The sequence below is a fragment of the Drosophila sulfurigaster genome, chromosome 3, assembly GCF_023558435.1.
Source record: "Drosophila sulfurigaster albostrigata strain 15112-1811.04 chromosome 3, ASM2355843v2, whole genome shotgun sequence".
Classification (NCBI taxonomy): Eukaryota; Metazoa; Arthropoda; class Insecta; order Diptera; family Drosophilidae; genus Drosophila; species Drosophila sulfurigaster.
In genome coordinates this window covers 24,200,113-24,219,019 of record NC_084883.1, presented here as the reverse complement: position 1 = coordinate 24,219,019, position 18,907 = coordinate 24,200,113, and the positions used below count along the sequence as shown (strand labels likewise).

The window sequence follows — 18,907 nt, the reverse complement described above, 5'->3', positions numbered from 1 at the left end:
CTATTGAGTGCTTTCTGGCAGTTCAATTTTGTGCACGTGCACAAAGCTTTCAGCGAGCTCTCAGCGAATTCTCGCGCTCTCGCTCTCCCTCTTTCTTCGTGTCGGTTGTTTTGCAACTATGAATGAAATGCGAAAGCTAAGGGTTGCCAGATAGTTTTGTTATGCAATCCATGGAAAAACATTAGTGCTTAGACCCAAACTAGGCGCCATTTGCCTTTGGGCAAGTCCAAGAACTTTTGAAGCCGCCGGACTAAAGCTTATGAGTTGCCTTTGGCTAAGCTTGTAACGGTAAACAGCTGATCTGACAGTCTGGCAACTTTCGCTCTCGTTTCCGGCTTGTTTGTGTGCGTGTGTGTGTGTGTGTTAGAGTGTGTGTGCATTATTGTTGGCGATTTCAAAGTCAAACGGCAACAACAACAACATAATGCGCAGCAAACAGCTGCGAAAGCATTGAGCACAAAAACTTCAACAGCAAACAGAACACGACGAGGACAACATCGGCAGTCGACAGGACAACGACGACGACGACGACGGCAACGTTATCCTTGTTGAGAGTTTCGCAATATATTTTTATTGCAGCAGTCTCATCGAAAGCGTCGAAGCAACTAAATCGCATCGAGAACCAACAAACAGAATCGGGCCCAAAAAGAAACCGAAAGTAATAGAAATGCATAAAAATATCAAATCAAACAACAAGCTACAAATGTTTAATAAAACTCGTTTTATAAATTTTGAATAAATGCTGTAAAAGGAAATGCATAAATGAAAAATATTTCACTGTGATTTGATTTGTGTTAAACGCTGTTGTCTCGATGTTATTATTCTTCTCGTTGTTGTTGTGCAAGCGAAACGCTTTGAACTGTGCGGCAAAAAGGAAAAAGCGAAAAAAAATAAAAAGAAAGAGTTTATTATGTGGCACAGGATATGAGGGCATCCTGCTGCTTTGACTGTGTCTAATTATAATACATGAAAGAGGCTTAGCTTAAGACGAGTTTAAAAAGCGCTCAAGCGTTTAATACGAGACGTTCTTTCATTATGATTTTGATTACCTTTTTTTCCAGGCGGCGGCTGCTGTTTTGTTAAATGAGTTTGAAAATAGCATTTTCACATGGTCACTGAGTGTGCAGCTAAGTGGCGCTAAGCGACTTTCAGCATACGGGAAAGCACAAAGTCAAGACCAAGACCACCCACCTAAAAACTCAGCTCACCTCAACTGAAACTTAAACTTATCTGAAAACTAAAATAAAGCAAAGCTGTAGTTGAAGCTGTGCTATAGACGTAGCTGTAGCTAAAGTTGAGGTAGTAGTTGTAGCTGCAGCTCAATCTGAAACTGAAACTCAACTTTAAACAGAAGCCGTTAAAACTTTGACTATAACTAGCAAAAGACGTTGTCAAATACCTAAGCAAAAATGAACGATAGTCGACGCAACACGGCAACGGAATTCAGTTACATACTGCAACGGCAGGTGAGTTTGTTACCCAGCAAAAAACATCAAAAAGGAAAAAACTTATTACTTCCTTGTTCAGCCATCCACCCACTCAACGACTTAGCCACTCAAACACATTCCTGCCAACTACCCACATAACTAATTGCATGCATTTTAGGGCTGTTCCTTTATTTTTTTTGGCCCTTTATTAGGTTTAGCTTGGGCAGCGTGCTCTTGCCATTGTTTCAGTTTAATTGCAAAGCATTTGCGCTCATTAACTTGCCCCAACAGGTAGAGCAACTAATTGCAAACCCAAAACACAAAGCTAGCAATCCATTCCCTGCACCTTTTCCCTCTCTCTCTCTCGTTACCCGTTCGCCTTGTCGCACTTCCTCCCCCGCACGTAACCGAGTGCATAATTTCTGCTCGACAAGAACTACGTCTTTGTTAACTTGACTTGAAAATCAAATCCAACTCAATTCACACACACACACACACCCCACCCACCCACTTTTACTGTCGCTGATTTTTCCCCTCTCGCTATCGCTCTCACTCTCACTCTAGCTGTCTCCCTCGCTCCTTTACTTGTTTAATCAAGCATCGATTGGCCTTTCCTTCTGGTTGCACATGGCGTATGCTTAATGGACTTTTGTCCATTGAATTGATTGCCTTTTTCAATTTAACTCATTATCCCCATCTTTCAAAATGGTTTTAATCAATCTTCGTGCATGAACGTTGGTTATTCTGTCACCCCGGGGTCGCCCATGACAGCAAAAATATGCTACAATTTTCACAATTTCCCTCCATTTATCACGTTACATGTAAACATTATCTTCATGTCCAAATATATATATTATATTATTTGCCATGTAGTGCACACAGCATGTAGATGCAATAAATAATAACGAAATGCACATTGTCAATCAATAATCTGTCCGCTGTGATTGTATTTTCCAATTGATCGGAGTTGCTTGCACATTTTCCCTCAGCACGAGACTCACGTTGTTAAAACAATCAATAATATTTTCTATTATGTACATACATTATTAGTTGTAGTTGTTGTTGAGTATGTAGTTAATCTTATTATGCTTTAAACTGTTTCGTTTTATATAATTATTTTAAAGATTTTAAAGCACGTTTAATGGGTATACACTTTTATTTTTTATTTATAAATTATTTGATTTTAAATTTGAGTTTGATGGTAAATTAAATTATTTACATGGTCAAAAGAATTTCTATGCCATTCTTGCAGCTACTCTTAGACTTAAATATATTCAAAAGATGAGTAGAATGATAGATAGCTAACTTATAAGTCAAGTAAATATAAAATTCAGTCTTTTTGTATTCTAATGATTTGACAAGCCAATTTATTGTTGAACATCATCGAAATTCTAGGACAGTCTCTAGATGATTGAGCATTCGATTCGTATTCGAATAGTTTTTGTGAGAAGTTTGCAGCAATAGGTATTTAAGTCATTTGCATTTCGTTCTGCGTAATCCTTTGTCAGGTTTAGTTGCTCAACTTGATGAGATGCGTCACGCGGACATCTCGAAATTTGCATATGAATTGCTGTGAAAACAAATTCCGATGAAAGCCGTTCGGTTTATTCATACATCTATAATATATGTATAAGTATGTGTGTGTGTGTGTGTGTGAATGTTTATGGGATATGCATAAATGTGCGACGGTGTGTGCAAAAGCTATTGACGTGCCGATAATCCCTTAAGCTTGCTACGATAAATACGTAACTGAGCAGGGTCTCCACTGACGGCATTGAAGGCAGAAAAGACCAGTTGAGGGATTTGGATTGGGGTTGGGGGGTGCCATGGGAAACCCATGTTGTAATGGTTAGCTTTGCGGTTAGCTGACAGAAATTCATTAGATTTTTGTGTTGCACATAAACTGGCAAATAAACAATCTGCCACGAAATTGGCTTGCGTGTGGGCTCAATCGAGCAGACGGTTAAATCATGAATGAAATCAATTTGTTTCGTGCTCTAATGGCGATGACGGAGCAGCAGCAGCAACGGCAACGGCAACGGCAAGCAACACCATTGCCAAATTACACACGCTTTGGGCATTAAGACAATGACACATTCGACGATGCAACAACAGTAACAACAGCAACCACAGCAACAAGCAAGGCTAATATTATTTTGATTGAGTGATAACTCAATACGTTGCCACAGACTGAACGAAGAGAATGCTGCCAAAGGCAAATTAATAAATCACATGCAAGAATCACACAAACACAAATACTCACCCATTTGGGATTGTTGAATTTGTTATGATTAATGAATGCGAGGTGTTTGTTTGTCTCTCTCTCTCGTTCTTTGTGTGTATTTGTTGTTTTGTGGCAACCGCAAAACTTTGCCACATGAAATTTGAGTTATTTATCGTGTGTACTCTGACCTTTGCCCAACTCTGGCAATTTGTCTGCTTTGTCATCTCTCTGCGCCTCTGTTTGTCAGGGGACCACAAAAAAAGCGAAAGCAAAGAAAAAGAAAAGACATTGCATATGCCTCAGCATGTCCTACAAATTTAATTAGTCGTGGCAAATCTTTCTCAGCGCCCTTGGGAATCTCAGGATGCTGCTGCTGCTGCCGCTGCTCGTTGCGGCTGCAACATGATAATAAAATCGATAAGCCGCGCGTCTTAACCTTTAATTACACAACACTGCCGTCGCGCATATCTCTGCGATGCTCTCTGGCACATTTATCATACATATACACACATCCTTTCTAGCGACGCACACACACACACTCATACACACATATTTTAAGGATTTATGACGCCTGCTGAACATACTGATGAGTTTTGCAGCATTGTTATGATGACTATGCAGCGACAGCGACAGAGGCAGCATGTGGCTTGGCATTGCTCGGTTGGTCGCCTGCGTCCTGCTTAATCGCCGCTTAATATGCATGGCATGTGGCTTAGGGTGTGACCTTAAGGCAGGCCTTGCGCCTTACTTCTTACGCTCTGCGACTTCTCAGACGTCGTTTTTTTGCCCTCCTGCCGTCATCTCAGCCCTTTGTTTGAATATCAAATAAAAAAAAATGTCAGCGCCACTTGCAGCGCTTTGTGGAAGAGCTCAAGTTCTCTTGCTGCAACTCCCGCAACGCGTTGCGATAACAGAAATCAATGTTCGTCTGCAAGTGCAACGCTTGTGGCAACACGTGCCACACACAGAGTCAGGTGCAAATATTGACAAACCTGCTTTGCATACAATTCACTACAGACTGCAGACAGCAGACAGAGTCAGCAAAGTTGTGAAGTATACGCCATGTTGTACATCGTGTGGTATGCGTAATTCGAGTGACGCTGTGCTAAAAACTCGACTTAACTCAATTGCCACCAATGGTCTTTGAAGCATGCCACCACGTAATTGTTTTATAATCAAATCCTGGCTAGAAAACTATTTAAACATTGTTGAAGGCCAATGCGCTGGCGCCCAGCGTCGACATCATCGCTCTACTTTCTGCCTCTAACTGTTGGTTCACGCTGTTGTCCTCGTCATCGTCGTCGCCATCGTCATCGTCGTCATCATCATCGTCCTGTCACTGACAATGACTGAAGTGTATGTGTGTCAAGGGTCTGTCGAGTGCTGAGTGAAATCAAATTGCAAACTCTCGCTCGCAATGTTCGAGTCCAAGTTCAAGTTATGCAATAAGTGCATAACTGTTGCACACACATACACACACACACACACACACAGAAAACGAACACCATAAATAAATGTAGCTATATAGTATACACAACTTACAGTTATGCATATTTATACATGTTGATGGCGCAACAGCTGCTGCCAAAGATTGTGTCCATTATCTGGATGAAGGGAAGCAACATAAAAATCTGAAGCCGCACATAAAAAAAATGGCACAAAGGTGTGGCAATCCTCTGGCTCTCTTCCCACTCCACCCCCCGGAGGGTTGGAGGAATGGCTTCTGTTGCTTTAAATGGTTTCGATTTCACGTCCATGCCGATTTTATGCCTCTGTGATGGATTCAACGTGTGTTTGCGATTGTGTGCGTCGCTTCTGTGTGTGTGGCAAAACAATAAAAACAAACGCGCTCTGGGGCAACAACGCGCTCTCTTTGGCGCCTCAGTCTTTTCTGCCTGCCTGCCTGTCAGTCTATCTGTCTGTCTGTTACACCATTCTCTCTGTGTTTTGCGTTCAACTGTGCCGTATTTGTGTATATCTCGGTAACTGACGGCGACGCGAAACAACAGCCAACAACAAAAACAACAGCTTTGAACAAGCAACCCAACCCACAATCCAATCCAAAATCCAAAACAGAACGGGGACCACACAGTGGCAGTAAGTCCATTGGGCCGAGTCTCGCTTTCACATAAAAATAAGTGCGAATCCCGAGTGCAGACTGTGCTAGACTATGCAGTTATCCTTTAAATGGCAAGGGCTTCGCATCGTCGTGATAAGCTCTTAAATTACTCTGTGAAGCGAAGCTGCAAAAGGCATTTTTGTTCTCAGCAAAAAGTGATAAGCCTATTGATAGCGTGTGAGTAATGAGGATTTCCTGGCAACATTTGTTTGCCAGCTTCCTGTTGTTCCTCTTGACTTGGCTTGACTTATGCATATTTTGACTACTAAATGCTTGGCATACCCTTTAAATAGAAATAGAATATTAAATGTTGTAACTGTTGCGGGGTTGCCAAGTTGTTATAAAATTAAAATGCGATAAGAGCTTGTTAACACTGTTTTTTTAAAAAGACTCTCAGAAGTTGTGGCTTATATTGAAGAAGGTGAAAACATTGCATATTGTATTGTATATTGTGTATATAGGAGGGATTATACTTTTAAACCCAATTGATAATTTACTTCAAATACAATATTAGCCGAAGTCCTTTTCAGCTAGTGCATTAGAAGTACGTTAGTGATTTTTAATTATATCTAAATATACAAAAGTATAAATTTTGTTGCTCTTTTTCTATTTTCTCCTCTTGATAGCAATTAACTTTTTTTGAAGAGCAAAAATCAAAAACATAGCAGCACATCTCTTATAATTGACAGCTTTATATTGAAAACTCTTTTTTGCATTTTGATGAGTACAGGGTATAAAAAAAACACGTGTTCAATGTGTACTTATATATAAGTATAAATATATATATGTGTATTTGGCATGCGAAATAAATTGGTTTCGTTTTTGTTGCTTTTGTTTTTCGTTACTGTTTCTGTTTCTGTGTTTCCATTTCCATTTCCGCTTGTGTTTGTGTTTTTACTGTTCTGGTTTTGTTTCCTTCAATAGCTGTTACTTGGTATGCAGTGCATATTTTTATAGAGCACGTTATTTTATAACCCTGCAAATAAATCGTGAGTTCAAAAGATCAATTAAGCTGCTCCCGTGTTACAATTAATAATTGCTACAATTTTGATTTGGATTTTCGATGTTACCATTTTAATTTCTCTTTTTTTATTTTGGGTAATCGATGTTGCCATTCAGGGAAGCGATGTGTCCGCTGCTGAGGCTTATGCATTCGACGATTTCAACAATTTAATGAAGGTAATATGTTTGACCCACATTTTGGGGCAAAGCTGGATGGGGCTTGTGCTCCATCAACATGCAAATCGGCATGTCTGCTGCCTTCACACATTCACGTTCTTTCATTCACATTCACATTCATTAAATTCCAAGTGCTGATATAACCCACACACACTCACACACAGAGACACAAAGAGGGAGGAGAGGAGATTGTAAAATTTCTAGCTGGGTGAAAATTGCTTTCGCTTTTCTCCGGCATCAAAGAATTTCCTTATTTCGAAATATTTTCAGCTTGACGCCTTCTGGGCAGCCATTTTCTCTTCTTCATATTATTAAATTTTATTTCAATTTGAGTTTATTAAAACCAAATGAAAAATGAACTGAAATGTAGTGGCTTCAAACATTTCTCTTTTCTGCTCTTTTATTATAAACAAATGCGCCAAAAATGTTTCAACCTCACACACACGAAAAAGCCGTCAGCAGTGACCATCAACTTGATTAAAGCGCAAAATTTGATTTCATTTGCAAATGCAAGTTGCAAGTTGTAAAGTTCTGCAGAAATTATTTGGCAATCCCTTTGAGAATTACAGATTAAATATAGCTGAAATAAATTGAATTATCTGCGCTTTATCAAAGTGAGTAGCAGACAATGTTAAAGTTAAGGCAATTTCCATTCCCTTGTTTTGTGGAACTTTCTCAATTTAAGTAAAATTGTTTCACTTGTCGATAAATTTGTATGCAAGTCAGTTTGTGTCTTTGCGATAATTAAATTGAAAATGTTTAAAAAGCATTTATAGGAAAAGTTGCACATTTTGTGTGTAGCACTTGGGTAAAAATTGAACAAAAGTTAGCAGCAATTTGATTCTACACTCAGGGCTGAGGACAATGGCAGAAACTTGTGTAATTTGATATGTTGATGCACGACCATGTAAGGATACAAAATCTACTCTCTGTGTGTGTGTGTGTGTGTGTGTGTAGGCTTTGTTTTTTTTAGGCTAACACTGAAAGTGTTGGCACTGCCATTAGGGCCAACAAGGCTGTCCGAAATCCCGAACAAAACAAAGCATGTAATAAGGACTCAGAGCCGAGCAGCTCCAAAAGAAACAAAATGCTTTCTGTCGACAGTTTAAAAAGTTCACTCGACTTACAAATACCCTCGAAGTAGCTGTGTTGTTGTCATCTATGCAAAAACTATTTAAAGTTATTCTAGGGTAGTGAAAAGAATGGCATCCATTTGTCAGCTATGACTTGTGCCCAAGTAGCTGATTGTTTGCCCAACTAATGGCAAAAGCAGAGCAAAGAAAATAAGGCCAGCGTGAACGCAAATTGCCAATGCTCCAAATGCTTTGTTAAGAATACGAAATACATATATATATATATTGTCCAAAAAATCTCAACTCGTCTTTGTAGTTTGCTCCAGTAATTTATGCACTTTATTTGCAGCCCAAGAATAAAAATGTCGAAGGACAAAAATAACTTATTAATTGCAAGAACAGAAAACAGAAGTAGAAGCCGAAATCTAATTATATTCTACATTTTTTTTTGTTTTGGGCCGCAAGACAAAAGACATCAAAGTAGCGAAAAAGGAAATAAGGCCAGAAAAAGTTTTCACTTGCCTTGTTGATGTTTGTGTTGCCGTTGCTCGTTGGTCGTTGTCTGAGGGTTGCTTTTATTTGTTTGTTTATCTGCATGTGCAACAACAACAGTAACAACAACAACAACGATAAAAAGAACAACAGGTCGACACGCTTGTGTCAATAACGTTCCGAAAAGCGCAGTTTTGTGCGGTTGACATTTGCCATGCGCATAATTACGGTCTGACATTTCGGTTAGCGCATGTTAATTGCAGGTCCTGCACCTGTCTCTGTCCCTTTTCTCTCTGTCGCTGTTGCTGTCTTCACTCCAGTGCCCACACCTCCAACCACAGCCCCCTTCGACTGACCCTTGGACCCATCTCTTGGCGTTGTGTTGACATTTTGTGCCTAAACGTTTTCAACAAATTAAAATGTTCGGTTCTTGTTGTTTTTTTTTTCTCTGTGTGTGTCTTGTTGTTTTTACTCGTGGCGCCTAATTTCATTAGGCAAACAAAACTTTTTGCAACCGTTGCTCTGGGGGTATGTTTACTGTACGTGTGTGTGTGTGTGTGTGAGCACGCGTATGTGCAAAGTCGAGTGTTGACTATAGAAAAGTAGGAGCTGACTTTTTCTCTCGCTGTCAGAATGTGAACATGAATATTATTAATTAAAATCGTGCAATGCATGAAAAGGTTTGTTTGCTGCCTATCTGAGAATTGGATTTCCTCAGATTGCCTACCTGTGTGTGTGTCTGTGTGAGTGTATTTTTCTATTTGTATTTGTGTTTGCCTCTGGACAATGTTTGCCTTTTATTAGAAACGTGTACCTAGCCCACAAAGACTCTGGACTGCGCATTGCCTGAGCCATTTTTTCTCGCATTTTAATATCCTACGATTTGTGCAAATATATTTTTGTGTGTGGGTGTGCTAAAAGAAAGCAGAGCACAGAAAAAAATCACTGCTGTTTACTCATAAAAAGGTTGCCACACAATTGACTGAGTTCACAAAGAAAAAATTCGGGGAAAAAAACCTGAATTCATTGCGTATAAAAATATTTTGCGCATTGATTGAAATTATTTGCTTATATCATTTGAAATAATATTTGGTTAATTGCATCAGGCGCTAATTGGATGAATATTGTAATTTCATTGGATTGTATGGTGCAGGACATCTGGCTGTCGCCTATTCCTTGGCATGTCAGCATGACTCTTGTTTGTTGCTTTTTGCCACTTTTTTGCGCCTCACACGCTTTGGCTCAATTGAGTTTCGACCTGTGAACGCCCCCACCCCCCGCAGTCTTTTGCTCTCTTTGCTTAACTGCCCACCTCACGCTCTGTTCGGCCTTTATATTTGCATGTTGCCTTTTTCTCAGTTTCTCTTCTCTCTTTTTGGCAAATTAATTGGATTGCGCGCTTTAATTGCCTGGCAGGGAATTTGGCTGCCAAATTATTTATGGCATTTTCCATGACAATATTTATGGGCTTAACTTAAAGCTTTAACTTCTTTTTGTTGCCATCGCACACAATGTCTTCATTGTGCTTAACATATGTCAACAAATCCTAACATCTATCTATGGCCATGTGAAAAGTCTTGTGGCTCGGTCTGGTGGGAGTTGAATGTTAAATATGAATTGAGGCAGTCAGCCAGGCGGGCATAATAATTATGTGGAATTTATTGTTGCCGTTGTCATCGCCTTATCAAGACCCTTTTTGTCCCTTTTTTTCCCCTGTTTGATACGCCCGACAAAATTTAAGGCATCCCGGGACCAGTTAACAGAGTTCAAGCAGCTATAACAAAAATATTATGCTGAATAAATATTATTTCCGAAGGGATGGGAAAAGTGTAAAACATGCTCGTATACCTTTTTGCACAATTGAAGCGATAAGTGAAAACGCTTTAAAACTGCCATTTAATGGCCAAGTTGCTGTCGTTCTCGTTCTCGTTGTTGTTGGTTTAAGTCAAAGCTAATTGCCAGGCCCAAAGGAGGCAGCAACGTGCTGCTGCTGCTGCTGCTGCTCGTACTTATAAATTAGGCAGTTAAATGTGACATTCAAACTGTGCGCACGTATGTGGCACGTAACTCAAAACGAAAACCCCATAAAGAGAGAGAGAGAGAGTGAAAGCGCAAAAAAAGGTACAAGGCTGTCTTTTAGATTTGACAGATAGAAGATATATAAGAGCTACACCGACAAGCCGCAGCAGCCTTCGAATCTTGCTCTGACAGATTAACGACCAACAACTTTCTCTAGCTTTCTCTCTCTCTCTGTTTCGCTTGAGCCTTAAGTTTCACTTTCGCTTTTGGTTTTGCTCTATCCACCGTGTCGTCTGGCTTGTCGTTCATCTGATGCCGCAATTTATTTTGCCGTGTAGCTCTGCTGGCTGGTAGGAAGGAAGGACACTTGGTAATTTCATTTGTCTGGCTGTGTTGTGTAGCCTTGATGGTCGGTCGCATCCTTGACATTGCCGAGATATGCCTGCTACTGATGCTGTCATTGTTTCATTATTGAGTGCCGGGCAAAACACACTTAATAGTTTTCACCCCCGCCCTCCCTTCCCCTCTGGCTTGCCCATAATTAGCCATTTGCTTTGATACCAAATGCCATTTTTAATGGTACTTTGCCACGTGCCGCGTGAGCCGCCTGAAAGTATGCAACAAACTTTGCCACCTGTCGCAGGAGGTCGCAAGTCGCAGATCGCAGGTTGCACAGGTCGTTGCTGTACGCCACTTAATTGAATTGAAAAACTCACAACTCGCACGTAATTTGCTTTTGGAAATTTTCATTACTCAACCTAGAACGTAGCAGAGGCGAAAGAGCGGCAACAGCAACACCGAAACACTCTCAAGCTTACACCAACACCTGCACACACACACACACAGAGTATTGGGATGTAAGGATGGAAGGCTTTTAAAGCATCTCGCGCTGGGTAAACATTTGCTTTTTGGGTTTACCCCGGCAACTTGAGTGAGTTGCGGAAACAGTCAACTAGCGAGAACACTACGCACAACTTTGTTGTTGTGCCTGCCTTATCCAGTTAGTGCTCGGTTCGGTGTTCGCTGTTCGGTGTTGACTGTTTGCTGTTTGCTGTTAGCCGTTTCCACAGTTTTGTCGACTGTGCCCAAGTTGCTCGTCGTTTGTTTTGCCGACTCAAAAAAAAGGGAAAAACTTGTTTAATTGCAAACAGCTGCTAAAAACTTTTCACTCGCAATGCAGTAAATGCTTCAACATCTAACAGACACCAGCAACCAGTAACCAACAACCAGCCAACAGCTACAGCAGCTGCTAACTTGGCTTACTGCACAAACACTCTCACATGTTTTGAGGGCTGTCACAACATTGGCCTTGTTCCGTGATGTGGCATTTTATTTCGGGGGTTTTATGTGTAAGCCCTTCATATAAACTTGTCTTTTATAGCCCTGTCTCATGCCGAGAGAAGCAAAGATAGATAGAGAGAGAGAGAGAGAGAGAGAGCGAGGAGCGGGGGTTTGCTTTCGCGTTCGTCATAAAAATGGCAAAATGGAACGCAGACAAACACTTGCCAACGCTGTGTAACTGGTTCTGGCAGCGGGCAATTTACGATAAGGTTGCGTCAACTACCTGCACATTGCGTATACGCAACGTTCTCTAGCTATCTAGGTGTGTGTCTCAGTGTGTCTCGGTGTGTCTCTGTGTGCGTGTGTCAGGAGGACAGTTTGCTTTTGATGTAAAGAGGCACTCGAGGCAATTTTGCGCTCTTATCCCAATCAACGTGCAATAATAGACTTAACTGAACCGGACGCACACACTCTCGCACAGTTGCTGCTCACAGACACACACACACACACACACAACATTTACTGTAGTCTTTTGTTTTTGCTTAACTCTGCCTTTAGAACGACCATCAGACACATCAGCAACAGGGCCAACAACAACTACAGCAGCCACAACAACATCGCCAGCAGCAATCATCGCAGCAGCAACAGCAGCAGCAGCAACGAGGGGGCGATGTCATGTCCGGCGACACGTTGTCCTCATTACCACAAGCATCGTTCAACTATATCAACTCCATCGTTGGCAGCGGCGTCATTGGCATACCCTACGCTCTGCACCGCGCCGGCTTCGGTCTTGGCCTCGCTCTGCTCATCCTGGTCGCCTACATCACCGACTACTCTCTCATTCTAATGGTAAGTAAACGAATGTCCTGCGTTCAAATCATGGCACACACACACACCCACGCACACGGACATCAAAGGTCGCTCGCCTGGTCAGCTAAAGCTGGCGAGAAATTGAAAATGCTGGACGGAAATTGAATGCTTTAAAGTGTTGAATTTATCTGCAGCAGCAGAAAAATTAATGCATTAGCATAATTAATGTGTGGTCCGTTCGCACACATGAAGGGGGATAAACGCACTCGTTGTAGCTCATTTCATTTTCAGGTCAGATGCGGTCACATCTGCGGCAGATTTAGCTATCCGGGCATCATGGAGGCCGCCTACGGCAAATACGGTTACTATTTGCTCTCGCTGCTGCAGTTCATGTATCCCTTTCTGGGTAAGTGCACAACTTTAAAACCGAAACCCAAACCGAAAAGTTAATCGTCGAAATCCCATCACAGTGACCAATTCTCTGACACTTTATCCCCCTCTCTTCTTCTTTTACAGCCATGATATCGTACAATGTTGTCGTGGGCGATACTCTATCGAAAGTTTTGGTTCGCTTCTTTCCCTCGTGGGGCGATTCCATGGGCGCTGTGCGGCTGGGCGTTGTCTTTTTTGTGACGGTGGGCGTGGTGGTGCCCTTATGCCTCTATAAGAACGTCTCACGTTTGGCTCGCGCCAGTTTCGTGAGTCTGGCGTGCGTGGTCTTCATATTGTTTGCCGTCATCCTGAAACTCATGTCGGGCGATTATAAAGTGTGAGTATCCCGTATAAGTTTTATCTTTAGCTGTGCTGCCTTAGCCTTAGCCTTAGCCTGTGTTTTACGTTCTACGCTTTTAGTTTTAAGCAACAACTTTTGACGGCTTTTCCAAGTCATAATCCCCCCAACTGCTAATCTGATACGGCAAAGCACAAATTTTAATTTATGGCGTTATAAATGCCAGCGGAATGAATTTTCCGTAGGTGTTTAAGTTGAAGGCAAACGTGACTTTAAGATTCATTTCGAGATACACAATGATGTAAGTTATTTGCGTTCTGTTTGTGAATATAAACGTGAATTATGGCGACAGTCGACACTTAATCAATGTTAACTTGTGGGCGAGCAATGCTTTTGGCTATCAATAAAATATGTTTTATAAGGCTTTAGATGTCAGGTGTGCACAATAAGCGTCAAGGAATTGTTAAACTACTTCTCGTATACATTTTAAATTAAATGTCATATCTAATTTATAGCATATTAAATTAGTTTTAGAAATGTACATCAAGTATGCACTTGAAATGGTTCAAGTTTAATTAAAGCCAAGTAAAGTCAAAGCTTTAAACACTTTGCTCAATGCTCAATCAACAGATTACGCATACGCACGTTTGCCTTTTTTTGCTGTGCGCCCAAGAGTATGCTATGGAAAATGAATTAAAATAATGCAAATGATTTCTGAAGTGCTGAAGCTAGCAATCAGCTCCCTCGCACCTTCGTTGTTGTCATAACACCGACAGCGTTTGCTAATTTATAAAAACGACCGAAAAAATATTATAATTTTTGTTAAGTGGCGACGCGGTCTAATAAGGCGGACAGATTTATTTGCATTTTAATTACAAATTGTGTGCGATGGTGGGGCGAGCTAATTTATGTGCAGTCCCTTGCCACATCCTTGCACACCGACACACACACATACACACACACACACACCTTGTGTTTGTTTTTTTGTGTATGCTGCAGTTGAGGTGGAATTCTGGTCGCTTTAGTGCTAAGTGGCGCTTTAGTGCCTTCAAATCTGTGGCACAACGCGCTCGCCTTTGCCCCGATGACCCGCCGGCGGCATTGAACGAAGCGCAGCTCATAAAATGTACTAGTGTGCCACTTGTTTGGCTTTTATAGCTTTTCATTAGTTTTTTTTTTTTTTTTGTGTGCGCTGGCAAGAGACTTGCAACTTTGAATACGCTGCAAGCAAGGGTGAGTTGTTGGCTACAGTTGCCTGACTGGCGACGACAACCGAAAGCTGGGCAACTGCAGTTGCCAGTTGCCACTTGCCATTCGCCCACTTGACTGGGGGGAACAGACTCAGAAACTCAAGCCCAAGCCCAAGCCCAGGCTCTTCATCCTCATCCCCATTCTCCTCGAAATGCGTATTTCATGGTCAACGGGTACTCGAGCTTAAGCTGCGAAGCTCTCTCCTCCAGCTCTGGCAATGTTGCTGTAGCAGCCCCTGTTGCTGTTGTTGGGCATAAAATTTAAATAAATTTCCAATTTACACTGCCGGGGTCCGTTTTATCTGCTGCACATTATTCTGTTGTAAGCGGCAACACCTCAGCTTTGGTTTCTCTTTGTATTTTCCGTACACTGCTCAAGCCAACGAAATGTTAATTTGGTGTTAACTTTGTGTAATTTTTGCTCTCTCTTGCCTGTTGCTGCTGCCTGCCTGCCTGTTTTTAGTACGGATACTGCCGAGTCTTGGCGCTTTGCGAACACAGATCTAATACCCGCCACAGGCATCATGGTGTTTGGTGAGTAGCTAAGTAGTAGTAATACAGAAAAAGGGAAAATGCCGCAGCGTAAGTAAGTCGATTTGCTTATGTAACTGAAGGGATAAACCACAACATGATTGAGGCTAAGCTCGGGATTATGCCACAAGCTATTAAATTGCATTCTCAACTCTCAATCACTCTTTCTCTCTTCGCAACTCGAACAGCTTTCATGTGTCATCACAATACTTTTCTCGTTTACCAATCGATGCGCGAGGCGACCATGGAACGCTGGGAGAAGGTCACCCACATCTCAATTGGCTTTGCCTGGACTGTGGCCGCGCTCTTTGGCATTGCGGGCTACTCTACGTTTCGGGCACTGTCTCAAGGTAATTGACAAGTTTTGAATACCATTTTACTTTTTACTTTTATTGTCTTTTATATGCAGGCGATTTACTGGAGAACTATTGCTGGGATGACGACTTGATGAACTTCTCGCGTGTGCTCTTCTCTGTATCCATATTGCTGACCTTCCCCATCGAATGTTTCGTTTCACGTGAGGTATATAAAGATACTTACGCTATCATAAAAAAAAGAAACATTTGCGAAATGAATTTCGTACTTTTTTTTGATAAAGTATCTGCGAGTGCATGCAGCGAATGCATCCTTGAGATACTTTCGGTAATGGTTGCCACTTTATTTTTGGCCAGCTGTTTTGTCCAAAACTTTGTGTGGCCACAGCTTGATAGATTTTCTATTCGCTTTCGTTTTCGTTCGTTCACAGATTGTGCGCGCTTTGGTGCATCGTTTTGTGCTGAAGGAGCCCATCAGTGAGTTCACCGCGGACAAGGATCCCAACTTGGAGAAGGGCGCTGAAATCGATGAGTATTCGAAAGCCATTACCTTGGCAATTGTGTTCAGCGCCTTCATTATATCGCCCATGACCGACTGCCTCGGTTCTGTGTTGGAATTGAATGTGGGTTTATTTTCGATTGCTATTTACACATACATACATAGACATACATATACACATATACTTTTCATATACTAAGCTAAAAAGGAGGGAAGTGTGAGTAATTTCATGCAAATTTCGAAAACAACTTTTAGGGTCTACTGGCAGCCATACCTTTGGCATACATACTGCCCGGCCTGGCCTACATACAAATGGAACCGCATGCGCTATTCAGCCGGGAGAAGCTGCCCGCCTTGGGTCTGGTTGTGTTCGGAGCACTGGTCACCATACTGGGAGTTGCGGTGCTGTTGCCCGGACTAATGGGCGGCGATTGCCGTTCGGATATTGTGATGGGATATTGCCGGCAGGAGTTTCAGAATGCCACCATGAGGAATTGAGCAATGCACGTGTAAGCAAACGGAGCAGAAAGAGGAGGAGCAGGAGAATTGGAGAAGCCAAAAGTCATTAGTTTAGTCATAAGCATTGGCAATACATTTGCATTAAGGATGGCAAATTGTGGGAATCTTTTTCATTGGGTTTGCTTAATCTTTGTTTTTGGTTTTTGGATTTTGGGTTAATGCACCGTATCGTAACAATATGTTAGATTTTGGGAAATAGAGGGCGAAACACGACGAATGAATATCTGTACCTGAGTCTCTTAATGTGCAACGTATCTGCTAGCTAGAAAATGTATCTGAAAAGTGTTTAGTAGATGTAATGCGAGCTATTTGAAACCTGAATCTCAGTACAAAGCGAAACGTAATGAAACGAAAGAAAACAGCAAATTGTTATATCATATGTACTTATATGCACCACAAATCAAATCGAACTATTTCTGTATCATTTTAAGAGAATTCCTCCAACAAGGGATTGTTAATGTGACGTGAAGTGAATTGAATTGTAGTGCAAGTTCCTTGATCTTTAGCAAAGTCGGTCTCTAATGCATGCAAATTTTCGAATAGTTGTTATTGTAATTACCAAAATGAGAAACCAAAACCAAATAAACAAATGTAGGCATTAGTGTAGTTTGAAAATATATTTGGGCACCAATATACACACAATACAGACAAACAAAAAACAGAAATTTCAAGATGAACGAGAGATGTGTACTAGTATTTGAAATTGAATGAAAAATAATCAAAAGTATTATACCAAAAGAACATAATTTGTAACTATCTATATACGAATTATATATATATTCGATATATAGAAAATGAAGTATATGTGGCATAAAGTACAGTTATCGTATCGAATCAAATCATATTTAAACGTTTTATATATATGTATACAAACTGTAGAGAAATTGCTTCAGCTCCAAAATGTGACTAAGCTTTAAAAAACAAAACACACACGAAACCAGAGGTACATGAAACATAAAGACATACAAAACTAGATTCCACTTTCATCGAATTATACATATTATACTACATATATATATATATATATACAATATATATATTATATACTTAAAACTTATTTTAGGGAACAACAACAGTTTTAAGTTGTTTAACAAATGGCACTGATTATATTTTGCATACTTAAAATATATATTTATATTTATATTTATATTGACATGTATTTTCGCAGAATGAGAGAGTTAAAGTATTATGAAAATTTGGTAAAATAATCCAATGCACGTATGAAGTAAAATTGTATATTTGAGTTAATTCAAATCTACGTCAGCTGATCAAATAATTAATTTTATTTAATACTAATTCAAAACCATTCTTATTACAAATCTGTCATAATATAATATCGAATTATTCACGTTTGAATTCAGATTATAATACTTTTTTTTTTATTTAATATTCTGAGCAATAATCAAAACAATAAAATCTTTGAATCTATTTGTTTAAATTAAACTCAACAACTCAAATCAAAAAGCTTTAAAATACATAGTTAATAGTTCTTAAAGAAACAAGTGTTCTGTCTGCGAGGGTATTTGAAATTCGGTATACCGAATATAGCTATACTTTGGTGTTATGTACGTATATTTTTTGTATGTATATTTTGTGTTATGTTTTCGATATATTGCACGACGATTATGTAAATACATATTTGTATTTGTATTTCTATGTAATTTTTGATATGATTAAAGAGATTATACCACATAATATTGAACATACTCGTACTTCTATACTAAATGAACACAACAATGCTCACTCTTCTTCTTACTGGTTACTGGGAACCAAAAGTTAATTCGGATTTTCTATTATTTGAAATTATTGAAAACTATAACTCTATCCTAAGAGCTTAACGACAACAACAGCAACAACAAAACACAAAAACATATCATGCCAAATATGAAAATGGAACACTGGACATAACCAAGGGCTTTTCTATGATACTTTTTACAACAACAAAACTCGATCAATGCTTTTACACTTGAACAGAAACAAGAACAAACAGAAGAAACACACAACAAGAGAAAATTGTACATACACTTTATAGAGCTGGTCTGCGGAACTATCCCCCAAAATATATATACCACATACTTACATATATACTATATACTCGTATGTATAATGATATTTTCATCTATCTGAATGTCTTAGTGTGCAGAGAGCGACGAGATGCAGATCAGTTCTACGATATTGAAATATTGACATATTTATCACAGAGAAATTATTGTAGAGAATCTCGATGCTCTGAGCGTAGAATTTGTTGCATATATTTACATATAAAGAGTATATAGGTTATATGCATAAAAGATTAATCAAATTTCATTCGAATTAGCATACGTGTAAGCATAATTCTAATAAACAAACTAAAGAATGTATTTTAGAAAAATGCAATAAACCAAAAAACAACAAACAACCAAAAAAAAAAATAACAACTGTGGTTTTTCGCTTATCATCA

At 40.0% G+C, this 18,907-nt stretch overlaps 1 protein-coding gene across 2 annotated transcripts; it reads left to right on the top strand.

Annotated features, from left to right (window-relative positions):
* The first annotated feature begins 42 nt into the window (after nt 1-42).
* Nucleotides 43-17,847, top strand: LOC133840553 (putative sodium-coupled neutral amino acid transporter 11). Of its 2 annotated transcripts, XM_062272444.1 has the most exons (11): nt 43-658; nt 1,062-1,466; nt 6,890-6,949; nt 12,373-12,663; nt 12,916-13,030; nt 13,141-13,393; nt 15,068-15,138; nt 15,324-15,485; nt 15,545-15,657; nt 15,881-16,072; nt 16,204-17,847. In XM_062272444.1, exons 2-11 carry the CDS (start codon nt 1,410-1,412, stop codon nt 16,444-16,446), a joined length of 1,557 nt encoding a protein of 518 aa, XP_062128428.1. In that variant the 5' UTR covers nt 43-658; nt 1,062-1,409; the 3' UTR covers nt 16,447-17,847. The 2 variants fall into 2 exon arrangements, with proteins under 2 accessions (XP_062128428.1, XP_062128429.1); XM_062272445.1 differs by lacking the exon at nt 6,890-6,949.
* Nucleotides 17,848-18,907: the final 1,060 nt, after the last annotated feature.